The sequence below is a fragment of the Oryzias melastigma genome, linkage group LG16 (genome assembly GCF_002922805.2).
Source record: "Oryzias melastigma strain HK-1 linkage group LG16, ASM292280v2, whole genome shotgun sequence".
In the NCBI taxonomy this organism is placed as follows: Eukaryota; Metazoa; Chordata; class Actinopteri; order Beloniformes; family Adrianichthyidae; genus Oryzias; species Oryzias melastigma.
The window spans coordinates 21,126,603-21,145,874 of NC_050527.1; the positions used below are offsets into that span (position 1 = coordinate 21,126,603).

General features: G+C 38.6%; 1 protein-coding gene across 23 annotated transcripts in view; it reads right to left on the reverse strand.

Annotated features, from left to right (window-relative positions):
* The window catches only part of rims2a (regulating synaptic membrane exocytosis 2a), a 206,111-nt gene that overhangs the window by 48,846 nt on the left and 137,993 nt on the right, over window positions 1-19,272 (reverse strand). For all 23 annotated transcript variants that reach the window (XM_036216125.1, XM_036216124.1, XM_036216117.1 and 20 more), the window contains 2 exons: window positions 16,708-16,814; window positions 5,561-5,661 (listed from right to left, as the gene is read on the reverse strand). In XM_036216125.1, the coding sequence (XP_036072018.1) occupies window positions 5,561-5,661; window positions 16,708-16,814 (208 nt within the window). The remainder of the gene's footprint in view (window positions 1-5,560; window positions 5,662-16,707; window positions 16,815-19,272) is intronic.

Sequence of the window (19,272 nt, forward strand, 5' to 3'; positions counted from 1 at the left end):
TGGCCTCTCCGGCGCTCTGAATCTGTTTCGTTGGGTTCAAATTTTCGTCGGACGCCATAGTTGAGACACAGCACTTTTTGTGAAGTTGGGGCTATTAACGACCTAAATCGTATAAAGGCGGGTTAACGCGTGACCCTACGTGAGTTCTGAGTTTCGCGAGGCTGTGGTTTTAGCCGTCCCGTAGCCAATGGGAGTCACCTGACATCGAAAGACCACTCCCATGTCACACCTGAGTTGCGGGAGCCTGGGTTAGTGTCAAGCAGGGAGGGCCTCTGTCCCATTTTTAGCCTTTGGTATGACTGGGCCTGGATTTGAACTCACAACCTTCCAGTCTCACAGAGACACTCTCCCACAAAGCGACTGAGCTGGTTATGGGATATGTATACAGAACGTAGGAAACTGAACCATCAACAGAGACTTGTTGGAGAGATTTTCTTTTAAGCTTTAATTCGTCTGATAAGAGATTTGTTATCCTCTAGACCACATGCATCAAAGTCAAGGCCCGGGGGCCGGATCCGGCCCTCCGGGTAATTCTATCCGGCCCTCCAGATCATTTTATTTTATTGACATTATTGGCCCAATGTTATCTTGACCTGATTTATAACTTGTATAGTTTTGACTAAATATATTTTTATGGAGAGTAAAATATTGAAAGTTATTTAAGGTTTAAGTTTGATATATTCTGGAATAATATTCCTGCCTTTTTATTAATCATAATTGTGTTAAAAAGTTACAGTTTTAATGTTTTAATAATATGCATTCTGTTAGCATTTTGGACTATTTTGGTATTAACTAAGATTTCTTGAAGCTATTTTGAAGCCTAGCTAATTTTTCAGCAACATGCTAGCTGTTTTGGCTAACCTACGTTTTTTTTTTGTTTTTGTTTTGTTTTTTGGCTAATTTGGCATTACGCTTATATTTTAGCTGGTTATCAGCTTCAGCGTTTTAATCTATTAGCTTCAGTGGTTTTAGCCATCCATTTCAGCATCTTCAGCTATCAGCACTGGCATCTTAGGCAGCCAAATTTAGCTTACAACATTAACAAGAGCATTATTGCAGATAATGCTATATACCCAATTTATAATTATGTTAAAAAGCTACAGTTTTAAATATTTAGTTTTAGTATTCAATAAATTTTAGTTCTCGATCGTCTACTGTGCTGTGAAGGCTCGAAGAGTGGTACGTTTTTTTTAAAACTTTTTTTAACTTTACTTTATAGTGACTTTTTTAAACTAAAAGCTTTGCATTTTTCTTTAACCAGAGAACAACAATAAAGGGGTAGAAGAGAAAGTTGTGGCTCTGGAGCCACATGTTGCAGACCTCTGGTGTTAACAAAGTTTCATGGGAAATTAGCTGAGGCTGACTTCCACAACAACAGTCCCACCCACAACTCATTGACAAATTTCGAATGAACACTGCAGCTCTGCAGAAACTATGTCTTAAAAAGCGGAACAGGCTTTTAAATGTTGGCTACAAACGGCCTAATCATAATTACCGTAATTTCTGGAGTATAAGTTGCACTTTTAGGAGAAAAGTATGACATTTCAGATCAAATCTGCCAAGCCCAGTGTAGCTAAAAAAAATAAAGAAAGAAAGAAATACACAAATCTTTTGATGTGTATAAGAAAAATATCAAAGTTTATGAGGAAAACAATCAGATTCAGACTCAGTTTTAAATTACACTTCTTCTGCTGCTGTCAGTAGCAAACACTTATACTCAGATGCAGCGCCCTCTAGTGGTTGTTAGAGAAAACAACTGCTAAAAGACAACCGGTGTTCACTGAGAAAATAACTAATATTTAACCCTTTTTATGTCTTAAAAAAACACAAAAAAGCAGCTCCTGAGTATAAGTCGCACCCCTGGCTAAACTATGAAGAAAAACTGTGACTTATACTCTGGAAAATACGATAAAAGACCAGTGGGAACCTTTTTATGACAAATTAATATATAGGTGTAATGGGACTGTAACGTATCCAGATGTATATACAGTCTGCATTTCTATGTAATACTCCAATTGCATTGCTTAGACGAGGTATTTTAAGAAACAAGTATCACTAAAATATCTGTCTAATTAAATAATGACTTCCCTGATAAATGAGTATGTAAAGGCTTGGATCTAAATAGCTGTAAACTGTTTCCTTTTCTCATAAATGTTTATGGAAGAGAAGTTCAGCCGAGTGTTACAGTAAGTGCTCCATGCTGCTCTGAAGATAAAAAGCTTTCCCACTAAACTGTAGTTTGATAATTAGAAAAACACTGCTCTGTTGACTTTAAGAAAGACTAACAGACTCACATCTTAATCAGCTTTTAATAGACTTGCAGGAGGCTGCTGGCCTCTCTAAAACAAAAGCCTTCACAACAGTGACTTAAAAGGGAAAGCAGACAGGCAGCATTTACGCTATACATCCTGCTCCAGACGGCTCTGACAGCGGGCCAAAGCAGAGATCTCTAAACAAGTGCAGGACTTTCTCCACAACCCAATAGTAAACATTTGGCTCAGTGTCACACTCCCTGAAATACAACATGAAGCTTTAGTCCTCAGCTACACAACAAAAGATAAAATTAACTTGTTTATCCAGATGTTCTTTTATGTCTTTCTATTTTTAGCCAGTTCCAAAAAACTGTCGTTAATGTATTTTGGTACCAAAATGGGGAAGAAATCTCCAAGAACAACAGAGATAACTTTCTGCTTTTTATCCTGTGGAGTGTCATCCCGTCTGCAAAAAGCTTTTTTAAAAAATATTGCCCTGGGAGAACTGCAATATTCTAAATCCAGGTGCAGATACATGCATGTTTCCACATGCTTTTGGTGAAAACAACAAACTTTTCATATGTTTCTATATTCTGATATTTCCCAAACATCCGAGCTAAAGGTTTCGTTGTCTTTGTGTTGGTATTTTTTACTCTGAAAACCCTCTTTTACACACTAAGAAATTTGTTTTATTTTTTTTTGCAAAACTTTAGAGTCATCTATTTTTTCAATAGTCTTAGTAAAGTCAAAAACACAAATACTGCAGATAGATAATCAGCCAACTTGTGTCCTTCTAGACTCAGCTAAGATCTTAGTGACATTCCCCCATACGGGTTTGGGTTGTCCGGCCGGTGGAGAGGCTGCATCGTAACCCTTCCTCTCTCCTTGGCTTTTTTACATTAACCCCATGTGCTCTCTTATGGGGTCCAGATGACCCAACTTTTAATGTAAACAAGCCTAGGAGAGCGGAAGGGGTAAAAGTGGGGTCATCTGGACCCCTCAAGACAGCGTACTGAACTTTTTTTTTAATGATTGTCGATCTTTCCTGGTGTCCAATGACAGACATGAAGTCTTGCCCACCTTTGTTATGGAAGGGTCAACACCCCAATGTAAGGGTGGGGTCATCTGAACCCCATAAGAGAACATGGGGGTTAAGGAGAGCGCGGGTGTGTCTTTTGGTTCCCTTGAGGCTTATACAGCTAAATTAAAAGGTGCCATGTGGGTGGCCAACACATTTTTATCCCCAAGTCGTCACACATATTTGGTCAAGGATCCCTCCGCGACTTTGACGCATGTGGTCTAGAGGATAACAAATCTCTTATCAGACGAAGTAAAGCTTAAAAGAAAATCTCTCCAACAAGTCTCTGTTGATGGTTCAGTTTCCTACGTTCTGTATACATATCCCATAACCAGCTCAGTCGCTTTGTGGGAGAGTGTCTCTGTGAGACTGGAAGGTTGTGAGTTCAAATCCAGGCCCAGTCATACCAAAGACTCTAAAAATGGGACAGAGGCCCTCGTCGGATTTTGATGTGCTGGCTGATCCCATCGAATCATGGCTCACGAACCAGAACAGGTTTAATACTGGGGCATGGACCACACCAGTACCCTAATCAGGTACCGTTTGCGCCTGGTACCCTGTCTGGTACCGGTTCAGGTGCAGTACTGTGTCTGGTACTGGTTGGGGTCCAGTACCGGGTCTGGCACTGGTTCACGTCCAGTACCATGTTTGGCACTGGTTCGTGTCCTGTACCGCATCTGGTACCAGTTTGGATTTGGGTTAGGGTTTCAGTACCGTACTTTTATATTAGTACTGGGTGGGTCCCGAGGGCCAGTTTGCACCTGGTACCGTCTCCCGAAGGTTGTGGACCCTTGGTTTTACAAACAGCCAGCACATCAAAAAACGACGGGATGGGGAAATCCAAAATGTCAATTTTTGACACGGAGGGATCCTTAACCAAACGTCAATATGTGGCGAGTTGGGGATGAGAATGTGTTGGTGTGGTAGATAACTGTATTGTGAAATATATGTAAGGATAATGGAACTTACATGCTCTAGTCTAGGAATCTGACAACCTGATGTCCCTGCTAATGGCTGTCTAACCAAAACTACCTAAAGAAAACAAATAAACAAAGCCTGTAAACTAAGACTACCGAGATCCAACCCCAAACTAAAATAACAAAACCCAGCAGAGTAAGACTGCTGAGGACAAAGAGGGAGAAAGAACAAAAAAAGAAAAGGAAAATAGCAATTTTTAAAAGTAAGGATTACTTAATTAGCATTTATTTAATTTAGATTAGTTAAATGTATAAATTGATGGCTGAGGTTCACATGAATGATAAACTATGCAGGTTATTACATTCTTGTTGATCTTTTGTTTGCTCAAGGCTACCCCCAGAATGCACAGATTTTGGTAAAAAGTTTAAAGCACATAATTATCTTATGCTGCACAACATTGGTTACTAGCTGTCCAGAGCTACACTGAGATGATCCTGTTTGGCACAGAGCATCTTTTATTTTGAAAATAAGTTTTTTGAGCTTCTGTCAAATGTAAAGAAAAAAAATCACATTTTGAGAGATCCTAGGTTCGTTTTATATATTTGCTTTTGTTTGTGCCGAAAAATATACATAATTCATATATATATAAAAGAGGTCATGAATGCAAATCCAAATTTCTTAAAGGCTAAACTAAGACAATGCGGCTCCTTCTAGGTTTGGATCAGTAGAAAACGAGCCCAAATGGCTCTTTTAGTGGTGGAGGTTGCCGACCTCTGATCTATGCTGTTGGAGACAGCGGGGGGAGTGAAATGCATCAGGCGTTGCTTTTAACAGAGAGATGTTACAGCCTGAGCAGGTGTTAGCACTCAGTGAGAACTTCTCTACAATAACATGTTGTCAGATCTGCAGGAGCAGCACAGACCTCACTTTGTCTTTATGGCCAACTTCTAATGCCGTGGCCTGAACTTTCTGCAGACATGAATCCATTACAAAACCTGTGAGTTTAACAGGTTTGATGAGTAAAGGGTCATAACCTCAGACCACAAGGTCCCACTGACCTTCAGTGGAATGTATTAGCTGACAACAGGGTGACATAGAAAGACACAGGTGTGATGGTTACTGATGGAAATGTGACTTTTGTACTGAGTTATGACATTTTATGTTGAGGTTTATCCATCACTACCATATATAATCTTAGTAGGAGAAACTACTGTCACTTGCTTTTAATTAAACATGAGAATAAGTATTATGAAGATATATGGACATTTGTACAATTACTGGTTGTGAGTGATGTATCTGCACATGTTTGTACCTTGTGATAGTCCTGTTCAAGTCTGGAATCAGAGCCCGCTCCCTGCTTGTACTTGTTCATCTTCATTCTCATCTGCCTGGTCCTCTCGTCCATGTCCATACCTGAGCGATGGAGAAGAGGCTGATCAGACCCATGCTGGAGAACAGGCCCAATGGTGTGGAAAACTCAGATGTCGTAAGAGGCAGAGATGTGAGCCATAAGCCATGAAAAGGGAGATATTTGATGTTCATAAAAAAAAGAAAAAAGCACTCGCAAACAGGTCAAGTCAAGATGCTTCTTCCCAGCCGTTCATTCAAATTCTGAGGTCAGTTAAACATGATCATGTCATACTCCTTAAACTCTCAGCAGAACACACATTTAAATCATTTTTTTAATTCAAAAACACAATTTGAGGGGCTGCAACGTTTACCCAGCAGAGGGCGCTATAGGTTCTAGTTTCTCAGAGGATCTGCTCTGCTGAAGTCTTTAATCCACTGGTAGCTCCACTAACCTAAACCCAGATAAACCTTAATCTGAAGCTCCAGCCGAGTGTCATTCTGTTCAGTTTAATATCAGAACGTCACCTGGAGGACCCACTGATCACACATGCGCCTTGGTTTCCTAAAACTTTCATCTTTTCGTCCAAGCTAGTTAAAGAAGACGGGAATTTTATATAAGAACAGTGAAAGTCATTCTACAGGAAAACCGTTTGATACGACACCATAAAAATATGTTTAGGATTCTTTAAAATGACTAAACACATTTATTTCATCATGTTTCAATTCAAAGTCACATTGCTGCATTTATGCTACACAACTAACTTTAACAATAGTTTTATGTGCATAATATTTAACTCCAGTACTCTCTGAACTCACCGGTGCGTTTACATATCACATCAGTTAGTTATGATGTAAGAATGACGCCCGCCACTAGTTAACGAGAAGATTTTAAAAAAGGTTTTTAGGGTTGACATTTTTTTGTCTTAAAACAAAAAGTTATAACACATAATTGTGATTCCCTTGAAATAAATCCTTGGAAGTTTTGCCAGATTTTTTCTATATTATTTTACGTTGTTTGATCTTTTTTTGGATTTATTCTTTTTTTTATCTTTGTTAAAAAGACATATGAACAGTTGGATCTCAATTTTGGGGATTTTTGCTGTTGAAAAGACTGAAATTGTTTTGTTTTTTTTGTGCAGTTTCAGGTTTATTCTAGATATAGTGAAAATTATCTATAAAAAGAAAAAGCTGGGTTGTAAAAATAAATATGAAGCACTTTTTGCAGAAAACAGTTTTAAAGTAATACATTTTAAAAGTAGTAAGACGATGTTCAAAAGGCCTCTGACTAACAAAGGTTAAATTTATTTAATTTAACCTTTGGTTCACTTTTTGAAGAGGTTTATTTTTTATAATAGTGTCAATGTTTAGTCAGCATTCAGACTATAGTGATTCTTCTACTCCTTTCCGAATGTTTTTCGCCACCTAATAACTCAATCACACTTTCAGTGATTTCAGGAACTTGGTATCAAAACGTTTAACTTGCTCAGGACATTACTGTTTGTATTTTTGATATTCATAAACTTTATAGGTTTTGAAATATTGAGCAAAATACCCCCTAAAGGAAATGAAGGAGAAAGTCTTCAAATCTCAAAATTTTAAGTAGATTAGCAACAAGCCTTTAAATATATTCATGATTTCAGCTTTTAAAAAAATTGAGTTTACCTAATATTTAAGCACCATCTTTGGCTAATTTTTTATCAAATGAGGTTTTTAGGCTAATTTAGTGTTTAGCTTCTATTTTAGCAACATGCTAACATTTTTGACTACTTAAGTTTACTGAGAAATTTTTGGCTATTTTGGAGTTTAGCACATATTTAAGCAACATGCTAGCTATTTTGCCTTATTTGGCATCTACTGATTTTTTTTTTAATATTTGGCTAATATTTTAGCATCATGCTAAGATTTTTTGACATTTTTTTTATCTACTGAAGTTTTTACAGGTTAATTTAGCGTTCGGCTTCTATTTTAGCAACAGGCTAACATTTTGACTTTATTGGGGAATTTTACGAGTTAGCTTTTTTGGCTTATTTAGAATCCACTAATTTTGGGGGGGCTATTTTGTAATTTAGCTCATATTTAACCAACGCACTACATATTTTTGCAAAATAAGCATGTATTAGGAATTTTTAAGCAATTTTACAACAATTTTTTTTAGAAATTTAGGTCAATTCCAGCACTCTTTCTTAATTCTTTGATGGCATTTTCAGTCCGTTAGCAAATTTAACATTTTGCAAATAGCTTTTGCATTTTCAGCAAATCCCTTCAGCAATTAAAGTAAATTACGTCACCATTTTCAGCAAAAAGCTTCAGCGTCTTTCAGCAAAAAAGCATTCATAGTAGCATTATCACAGGTAATGCAATGTTTCTAGATTAATTCTGTCTCCAGATTTGTTCATTTTTACACTCTCTAAATTGTTTCATAATCATTGCTTATATAGATATTGTTAAAATATGAGTAAACAGTGTCAAAGCCTGCTCACTGAAAATGTTTCAGCAACAATCTGAGGAAACAGTGTCACTTCATGAGAAAAAGGGAGTTTGTAGAAATCAAAAATCCCCAGAAAGACATAAATAAATTCCTTCTTTAAACACAGAAACACAGCAACAGAACTATTACTGGAGCTGCCCTTGAGTTTCCCCTCTAATTTAGAGTAACATGACAGGAATAATAAAGCAAATGTGAATGCACACTGAAGCAGATGTCATGCATAAAATAATCCACTCGTGCATCAGCATACAGACACAGAAACAAACAGTGAGAGCCACCGTCTTTTTCTTGCTGCATTTTAACATGGTCTAACAACTCAAAGAGAAGAATCTCTTCAGTCTTTAATGCAGATACATACAAATTACATAATTGTTACAACCCGAATCATTCTTTCTGTTTGACATTTAGCTGAAGAGAATCAGCGTGAGATAAATTTACTAAATTTAAAATGACACATTTAAGTTAAATCTGAGATATTGAACTACACAAAGGTTAGCTTTACTATAAAGATTGAATATTACAAATGGTTTTCAGCCTTCAGTCGCCTTCTTTGTGCAACTCCCCGCTTTAGGTGGGTGGGGTGACATCTCTAAGGGTTGTTGTCTGTGACCTGTCCAAGCTGTACCCCACCTTCACTCCACCATGGCTGGGATAGGCTCCAGCAGCCTATGTGACCTTATGCTGAAACAGCTGTTATGCTAACAGCAGATTTGGAATTCCAGGAATCAACTGATCTCAATGGAAGGCATTAATAGACTCAAAAAAGTCCATAAAACTCGTGAAATAATTTGAAAACTCACAAGATTCCTTGAGAACTGTAACTGGTCCAGTTTTTCTCAACCAGAACAAGATTGTTCCTGTCAAAGGTTCGACAGTCGCTTTTCCAACACTCCTGTACCAACCTCACCAGAGAAACTGATGAGTATGTTTTTCATTTTTTTGCATCTAATTAGACAACACTTTCTCATCCCCAACTCGTCACATATTGACGTTTGGTTAAGGACCCCTCCGTGTCACTTTTTGAGGTTTTGGGGGTCCCCAACTTGTCGTTTTTCAACATGCTGGCTGTTCCCATTAAATCACAGATCCCCAACCTCCGGGCCACGAACCAGAACCGGTCCAGCACCGCAACGTGTAGTATTGGTACACTAACACGACACTGGTCCAGATGTGGTACTGGACCCTGAACCAGTACCAGGTTAAGGTTAGGGTTCGGTACTGGACGCGTCCAGAGGACCAGTGAACATTCCCGAGGGTCGCAGACCCTTGGGGACACCCAAGTCATCAAAAAGTGACGTGGAGGGATCCTTAACCACTCGTCAATATGTCAAGAGTTGGGGATGAGAATGTGTTGATCAGAACCTTCTAATCCTCTTTTTTAAGTCCCCCTCTGATGAAAATCGTGTTTTTTTTTAGTTTTTAACATGTATGCGTAATGAGAATTCCTTTTGCGTTTCCCAGTATTTCTCCTTTTAAATCTCTGTCAATCAAACTGTCTTGGACAGACTGTTTGAATGAAGGATCCTATATGGTGGGGCAGGTTCACCGACCCAGTTTCCAGTGACGTCTTTCAACTGGATTGATCTGGATTTGACAACAAGAATTCTGAATAATGGAAATAAATTGAAGTTTCCTCTTTGTGCATTGTTCATGTGGTGTTTTGAGAAATGAATTGACCCTAAAACACAAGTCAGAGAGTAAAAGGTATAAAATATGTCTGTTAAATATTTCTTCAGTCACTCATTAAAGAAAAAAAATCTACTGTTATAAACCCTCAAAGGAACTATGCCAATATTTTAATAGTGTGAACAGTGAGCTCTCAAGTCTGTTCACAGCAAAAAGTAAAGCATCACCTGAAGATAAAGCAAACAGCACAAGGGAATGGAGGCAGGCAGAGAAAAGAAGGCTGAGATGAGGGAAGGGCGAGGCGAGCTGAGCAGACGTTACAGGGATTTAGGGAGAGGATGAAGGGAGGCTGAATCAGAGAAGACAGGATGCAAAAGAAGAAAGGACAGACCTGAGTTCGTCCAACTTGGTGAGTCCGTGTTTTCTGGGTTCGCATCACAAAATGAACACACACAGACACAGAGAGGGACACGGGTTTGAGAGGATGCTCGGAGGGGAGGAGGGGCGGTGGCGAGCAGAGGGAAGAGGACGCCAAAGAGTGATCATGAAAGGTTAGAGGGAAAAGGAAATGAGGGGTCGGGGCGGAGGGGTGAATAAAGACACAACACAACAACGAGACAACACGACAAGCACAAAACACACAAACAAAACCATGGAGAACAGCAGGAAGAGACAAACTCCACCAGTGAGAATTCCAATTAGAAGAAGCAATGACAGAAGGCCAGGAGTTTAGTTTCTGGAAACTGGAAGGTTTCATAGGTGAAGTTCTGTGCTTTAGAAGAAAAAGAGCTGAAAGGGTAAAGAGCTGTTAATGCACCCAACCAGAGAGAGTTGAGTCCTCGCTGAAGGAAGGTGATGGGAAAAAGGAGAGACAGAGGGGGAGGTGTCACTTCTGCATGGAACTACAATTTGTGGAGAAAGCCTGCATGGAGAAATTATATGAAAGCGAAAAAAAAAAAAAAACTCAAAGCACGATAGCAGCAAGCACACAAAAAAGGAAGCAGTTTGTTTTGCAGAGTTTCACCAAGAAGGTGAAACTTGATGAAGATGTGGAAGAATTGCAAAGGTGGGATTTATAAATCAATCAGGAAGCACACAGAAAGTCCCACTGTGCCCAGTGTGGAGCTCAAGCCTGTGTGACACAGTTATGTGAGAAAACATTTTATCAATAAGAACCTGGGACGTTTTCTTTGTTTGTTTTTGCTGCAGATGTTTCATTTCCCAGAAAGAGAAAAGCTTGAAAAAACTAAAATATTCAGGGAATTCTTTGAGAGCATTTGTAGCAACTGTAAGGTTTCATTGATCATTTAGGCGAATGATTTGCTGCATTTATATCATCCAGAAAGAACTCAACAAGTGGTGACATCAACACCTGAAATATTAACCCTTAATCACTTGAGGCGTCGTCAGTGACGGTGAAACAAAATCTTTAACATACGGTAACTTTCCAACCGTTTACAAGATTTCACACACACACACCTGAACATCACTACATGCAAAAAAAACCCACTATGGTAGCCTGGGATATGTTAAAATAAGTATGTATTTAATTTTAATTAAATAATAACCACAAACAAAACTTTTTATCCTTTTAACAGTTTTCCCTTGATGGGACACAAACTCCAACCTCTGCATTAGAAGGCAGCTGCACTAACCACTGATGTCTTTTTCAGCATGATAGATCTTTTGGTAAACATCTCCAGTGTTTAAGGTTTAAAAAATTATGTTGTCAAGGGTTTAAAAAGAGGAAAACAGATAAAGTAAACTTTTGCGATCAATAACAATATCATTTTTTGACCGAAATGTGGGAGGGGTGAACTTCCAAGCAATTGAATGTAAATAAAACAGATAAACCTCTGCTTTGAGTCTGTTTTGTCCTCCTCTACATTTTTTTTTTTTGCTTAAAGGTGTCCCAGAGGGCTTGTTTTCCAACACCGCGCCCCTCGCCCCACATAGCTCCAACAGGGCGGCGTCAGGCAAAATTATTATGTAAAATTCTTGAGTTATTTTATTCATGCTTTAAATTATTATTTTTTAAACATTTTACACTAAATGAGTGGTGTGCTGAACTGTTTAAAAAAGGCATTTTAGCACCCCCTCCAGCAGAAGGTGCCATAGGCGGCCACCTAGGACCTTCCTGTCTCACTTCACTTCTGTACTCTAAACTCTGTCACACAACCACACACCCGGCTCCGCTTTTCCTCCACCCACACCCAAAATTAGCATTTAGCTCAATTAGTACTCAATTAGGGTGGCTGATGAAGTGTTGCATGAATAAAATGACAATGTGGGATCTCTGAATCACTGGCTTTCATCTCTTTGTGTCAGCTCACACCGTCTCATTAGAGAGTCAAATGATGATCAAGAGAGCAACTGATTAACATGGGTGACGTCCTCGTTCACACGAGTGCGGGATGCAGACCAAATCGGATCCACACAGGAAAATATTTTGGAACCTTTTTTAACATGTTGAGCCTCATTCAAATGTAAACCAAGTCTTTAACAACAATAACATATTATATGTTTTGTTTAAACCATTCGTTTAATAGATCAGAAATAACAAAAAAAACACTTTTTGAATGATAAAATGGAGAAGAAAGACTAAAACTTAATGCTTCAGCCACATTACATAACGCAACCGCAATAATATTTAAAGCTAGAAAAAAAGTCATGTTACTAAAAACAATGTTATTACCAAAATTAATTTAGAAAAAGGATCTTAGTAATTTAAGACATGAGATATAGATATTAGGTTGAAGAAAATTATATATATACATATATGTATATATATATTATTTCTGAACAACTGTGTCTAAATGTGTAAACTCAAAATTGAATTGATTCAATTTGAATTGAGTGGATCAAAAGAATAAAAAAAAAAAATGGAATTGAATCGATTCTGAAAATTATTGGCAATATCCACAGACATTTGTCAGAAGGTCTGTGATGAGAAGCAAACCTTCTGTTTGAAGGTCACGTGAAAATGAGCCTCAGTAAATTATTATTATTATTACTCGACCCCTGCGTGAGTCCGTCAGAGTTTTGGATCGCAGAGCAGAACCTCTAAAGAGTCAGAATTCACTCACACACCAACCAACCTGCGTCAGTGAGCGAGGGGTGTGGCTGTGGCCCCCCATCTGACAGAGAGCCATTCAGCCCTCGCTGCTGATCCTCCCATGTGACCTCTACGGTAAAAAAAAAAAAAACATACACATATGTACACAAAGGCACCCACCTACTTGTATGGACACTCCATGTTGAAAATCCTTTTCCAAAGAAGGAGAATAAGTAAAAAAATAATAATTTTCTCTCCTTCTCATGAATATGTATTTGACTTTAAATAAATGTTGCTACATAATGAATTTTAACTTAAATTTCCTTTTAGTTGGATAAAGCAAGAAGACCTCCTCTTAAAAAGTTGTGATCATTGCTCCATCTGCTGGCCAAAAGGGGCAAATGTTTCTTTAAAACAGTTGCATCTCTGCAGAATATATCATTTTTATTTAATAATTTTCCTTTCATTATAGCTGCTAGATTTGAATGGACTACGGTATCCTAAACAATAATACAATTAAAAAAGAACAGAGAAGCCGTTACTAAATGTTTTGGCGATCCATATTTCATTGAAATTATTGTCACAGTTGGAACTGAGAGCTCTGTCTTTATGAGGTGAAGCTGACTAGGAATAATTAGCATGAAAGGATGTGGAAGGCTGGAGTTTGAGGTCTTATTAGAGGCACGGACACACAGAGCAGCAGAAATCTTAAGGACAGCAGTCTCTTTGGATTAACTTCAGCTGGAACTGCATGCAGGTCTGTAATTTGATCACTCAGCATTAGTTTAATGGAACGAACCTTGCTCAGTTTGTAGAATGGATAACATTCGGAAAAAAGCAAGACTGCGATAAAAGACTGTAAGTGTGCCGAAGAAAATAGGAGCAGAATAAGGTGAAGCATCGGGGGTCAAAGTCACAGCAAACACACCATCACCACATCCAGAGGACTTGCCTTTCCTCCCGTTAACCGGCGGATGGGCTTTTTCTTCGGCTAGCGTAGAGACAGAGAAGCTCATGACATGACAACTCACTGTGAAGCTGCAAATTCTGCCTGAGAAAACGTGCAGCTTCAGATCTGCACACCACCATCCCATAATCCTAAGTGGTTCATATTTTAATTCAACTCAGTATTAGTTCTCTGTTCAGCAAACCCCTGGAGAAACTGTGGGAGAATTCATCTCCACAAGATCGGTTACCACTGCTGAGTCATGCCCAAACACAGTCAGAGGACGTGAGCGTGCCACGTAAACAGATGGGACACCGGGAAGTGAAGACAGTGGGGAGCGTCCCTTACTGCCAATAGTTTCTGTTCATTCAGCTTGTGACTCCATGTACATCAATGCGCTTCAGAAAACATCTCTGAAGTTCCAGGTTCTTCTGTGTACGTCTTCAAAATCAAACCAATAACAGAATATTTCACCAAAAACACACACACACACCTGCATGACCAGTGTGGGCTTCAGAAGCCTCACACTCGTGTCCTGCTGCGTCGGGGTGGGGGTCAAACAGATCAAATGAAACAATGAGCACTTCTCAGAAATCGAGTAGCAAAGACAGAAAAAGACACTTCACATCAAGATACAAAAACGTGCTGTAGTGTGAACACTCTACCGATGTCTACGTTAGAAGAGTAGAGACCCCTAACGCTAGGTGAGAACTGTGTTATGGTGATGTGCACATAAGAAGAAAGTTTGCAGGTAAAGGGTTGTTATTTTAGCTCAAATATCGCAATTCAACTTTTTGTGGAAGTCTTAAAAAAAGGAGCACTGACTGCATAAGAGAACTGGACAGAATGACCCCTCCCCCCTGGCATTCCCAACAGGAAATGCTGGTTGGCTTCAGAAAAATCGCATGGAGAAATAAACAGCTATTTCTATTTGTCCAAATAACCATTCTTGTTGTGATACCTTCTTTTAACACTTTCTTGATTATCCTCAGTCTTTCTGTCATGATATTTTGTCTTTATTGAAAGTTATTCAAGGTATAAACTGACCAATCGGATGCCTCCCTGAAAATAAGTGGTGCCCCCCACACGTCAAACAATCAAAAACACTTGATTGACATATTTTGTGCAGCTGGACTCCTGATTGACGAGAGCGGTTGCCATAGAAACGATGACTCAGATTGATTTGAATCAAGCACTACTTACTGACATTGTCTGGTTCCAACTTGTCAGCTTCCATTTCGTTAAAAAAAATTGACTTTTTTTTTTTTTGGTTGGAACAGCAAGTAAACCATGTTCTATGTGTGACATCACACTATCCCAGTCCAGTTGTCTTATTCAGTCAACGATCAGTAGGGCTGGGTTAATAAAATCTATTAATTGATTTGAGCTTAGTAGATCAATAGTCGATTCATAAAAGGTATAGATCGATTTAGCACATGAAGCTAAAATCTGCTAGCTTGATGATATATTAATAGGTTTATTACAAAAAAAAGACACAATTTCTTGTGTTTTTGCCACAAGAAATCTATTTATTTCTAACTATTATTCAGTGTTGTACTATTATTCACTTATTGCTTTTTCCATACTACTTTTCCTTGAGTTCAACCTTTGGCTGACCCCTTCCTGCCAAAGTGCAGAACTGCACATTTTTTAAACATCTCCTCTGAACTCTGCTTTAGTCTTTAATCTAAAGTACTCTTTTTAAGATCTTATGATCCCCAAACAATGCAAAATATACACTAAGAACAAGAAATACTGTTTCTTAGAGACATCTCACAACTTTTCACAACATGCATTATTCAGTAAAGTCCAGCTGAGGAACCCTCAGACTTTGTCTATGAAGGTCTATTTATGAGAGTCAGTATAGAACAATCGCACGTTTTTCAGGTAAAGTATCTGAGCGGTTCAGTTTAGGGCTGCCTTGATTAGTCCACTAATCGACTATTAAAATAATCACAGACTAATTTAATAATCGATTAGTTGTTACTTTATATTATATACAGTCAGGGTGTAGTAGAGTTGAATAGAGTTGTGAGCGTTCAGCACCAAAAAATGTACTTTTTTTTAGATTGGAGTCAGTGAAACCAAAACTTTGCTTATTGAAAAATAGTTCATTTTTTCAGATACCGACCTCATTAGATTTAATCATGTTTCAATACCAAAAACTAATGAAGGTTAGAGGCTGAACGATTCATTAGAGGTTTAAGCTTCAGCTTCAGCGTTTTCAGCCATCAATTTCAGCGTCTTTAGCTATCAGCATTAGCATCTTCAGTGGCCAAATTCAGCTTACAGCATTCACAGTAGTATTATTGCAGGTAATGCTATATATTTAGTTCATAATTATGTTAAAAAGTTATGTTTTTAAAGCTTTAAAAATTTAGTTTTAGAGTTTTTAATAAATGTTTATCCTGTTCGGTCTGCGACCTAAGGTGTGTTTTGAATTTTGGCCCCTTGTGCGGTTGAGTTTGACACCTCTGGTTTATCCATCCATCCATTTTTCCAAAATCCATTTTGCGCATGACCGGATTAACTGGAGCCGGAAAAAACTAATTGGTGATTCGTCGACCAATATAATAGTCGTTTGTGGCAGCCCTAGTTCAGTTTAGTGATTAGTCACTTCGGGGGTGAAACGGAGATATAGGAAAGACAGACATGACAACAAGGTAATAATTCTTAACAACACAACTGCAACATGGGTTCAAAAGTCTACTTTAGCTTCCACCGAAGCTGACTAGTTCTATTGTAAGATGATGTAAACCTTTAGAATAACCTGTAACATTTCCTGTCTGAGAGGCCAAACCCACACCTTCAGGTACAGACCTTCACAAAGCTCTGTCCCTTCGCTTCCATCTTCTAAAAAAAGAATAGAAAAGGAGCTGAGTAAAAACGTAACAGCTTCACAAGTTTTCCTTTCTCGGAAGAATAAATAACGATAAACCCGTTTTCTGAAGGTTGGGTCAACGAACGACCAGATCCAAACAACAGCTGACTTACCTCTGTCCATTCCTGTGGGTGGAAGCTGTGGGAGTTGCCGCCCTCGCCTACTGGACATGGGGGTACCAGTTGGGCTGATCTGGACCGATCCACTACGAGGATGCGCTCTATGTGACAAAAAGCAATGGACAGCTGCATGAGCTCCAGCGTCAGCAGCGTCAGGACAGGGTCCACATTTCTTTAACATGGCAGCAGAGAAATGTAAATCAAATCGTGTGATCATGGACATCTGAGTTATTGATGACCTATTGAAGACAAAGTTACAACAAATGCACAGATCCTTGTGAACTTTGCTGTGTCGTTTGCATCTTCAAACAGAAAAAGGGTGCACACAGCAAAGGCGTTTTGGCACATGGCATGGGGGTGGAAGGACACTTCAACTCTGGGGACCTGAGCTGCAAAAAGAAAACGAAACAAAAAAACTGCCAGGTGTGAATCGCATGTACAGTCGACTCGTCAAACTGCAGGGAGAAGAGAGTTCAATGCAGAACACAGCAGGCCGGTGCGACAATGCGTTCAGACCGTCCCCAAAGGGCTTCCAACTCAAAGCAAACAGAACCAAACACGATGCCATCACGGGACGAACAGAACCAGTCGATGTCAGGAATGAACTCAAAGGGAAACGTCCCCCCATCACTGCCAAACGTGCATACATGTATGAGCAGCGTGGGGGAGGTCCTCCTCAAACTCGATGTGTGTGAAATCAAACAGCACATCCGTTTTGGGTCCAAACAGAAAAGGGTGAGGGGGGCACTCAATGGGGGTGAGGTGAGGTGAGGCAAGGTAGCAGGGTGTAGGGGGGGTATTTTTTAGTAAAGGGAGGGTTTTTCTTTGATGTTAGTTGGTCACAGGCTGGGCAGGATCATCATTCAGGAGTCAGAACTCTGGAGGTTGAAATGATTTCTTTACCGAACGCTAAATGACCTACAGAAAACAGAAAAATTGTTCTTTGAATCGCTATTTTTAGCATTAGGAGACAAAACCATCAGCTTCAGCTTCTCAATCTAATATGAAGCTCTTTAACCCTTTAACACCGGGGGTCCAGTGTTTATGTTCTTTGATTTACTGTAACTTCTCACCGTTAACACGATAGTTCCAGCAGATTTTGAAAGAGAAAAGTGGAGTGATGAAAATCATGTTTGAGTTTTTAACATGTACTTGTGAGTATTTCTCTTTTTAAATTGCTGTTAATCAAACTGTCACAGACAGACTCTGTTTGAATTAATGATCCATTTATACCTCAAAAGAGCTCTGCTGCACATCACGTGTGTCAAAGTAAAGGCCCGGGGGTCGAATCCGGCCCTCCGGGTAATTCTATCCGGCCCTCCAGATCATTTTATTTTATTGTTATAATGGCCGGATGTTATCTTGTGCTTAATTCTAACTTGTATAAATTTGACAAATTATATTTTTATCGAGAGTAAAATATTGAAAGTTATTTAAGGTTTAAGTTGATTTATTTTGGAATAATATTCCTGCCTTTTTATTATTCATTATGTTAAAGAATTACGGTTTTAAAGTTTTAAAATTTGACATTCTGCTAGTTTTTTTTGACTATTTTGTCAATCACTGAGTTTTTTTTAAGCCGTTTTGGAGTTTAGCTAATATTTCAGCTATATGCTAGCTATTTTGGCAAATTTAGACTTGTAAAAAGTTTTGTAAGCTATTTTTGAGTTAAACTAATATTTCAGCTACATGCTAGCTGTTTTGGCTAATTTATTTTTTTATTTTCTTTTAGGCTGTTTTGGAGTTTAGCTAATACTTAGGCTACATGCTACCTGTTCTGGCAAATTTAGTTTTTTTTTTCATAAAAGTTTTTAGGCTGTTTTGGAGTTAGGCTAATATTTACATGCTAGCTGCTTAGCCTCATTTAGATTTGTTTCAGTTTTTTAGGCTATTTTGAAGTTTAGCTATTTTGTTCAGCTACCTGCTAGCTGTTTTGGCTAATCTAAGTTTTTTTTTCAGCTACAGTATTTTCAGCTATTCGCTTCAGAGATTTCAACTATTAACTTCAGCATTTTCAGCTATTAGCTTCTGTGATATCCGCTAGCAGCTTCAACGTTTTCGGTTGTCAGAGATTTCAGCTACGTTTTTTTTTTTTTTTGGCTAATTTGGCGTTGAGCTAATATTTTAGCTGGCTACCAGCTTCAGCGTTTTCAGCTATCAACTTCAGCATTTTCAGCTACCAATTTCAACGTTTTCAGCTACTAACTTCAGCGTTTTCAGCTATCAACTTCAGCGTTTTCGGCTATCAGCCTCAGCATTTTTAGCTATCAATTTCAGCATCTTCAGCGGCCAAATTCAGCTTACAGCATTCACGCTGGCATTATTGCAAGTAATGCCATATATCTAGTTCATATTTATGTGAGAAAGTAATTTTTGTAAGTTTCAAAAATTTATATTTAAAGTGTTCAATAAATGTTGAAATGTTGAAAGCGAGACAAGCTCAGGTTCTGTAGAAGAGAAGATGGCATCTTCCTCTTTGACTCCAGTCAAATGAGCCGCCGTTCACATTTTTTTGTGTGAGTTTCATACAATATTTATGGTAGCAGGGATGAGAATACT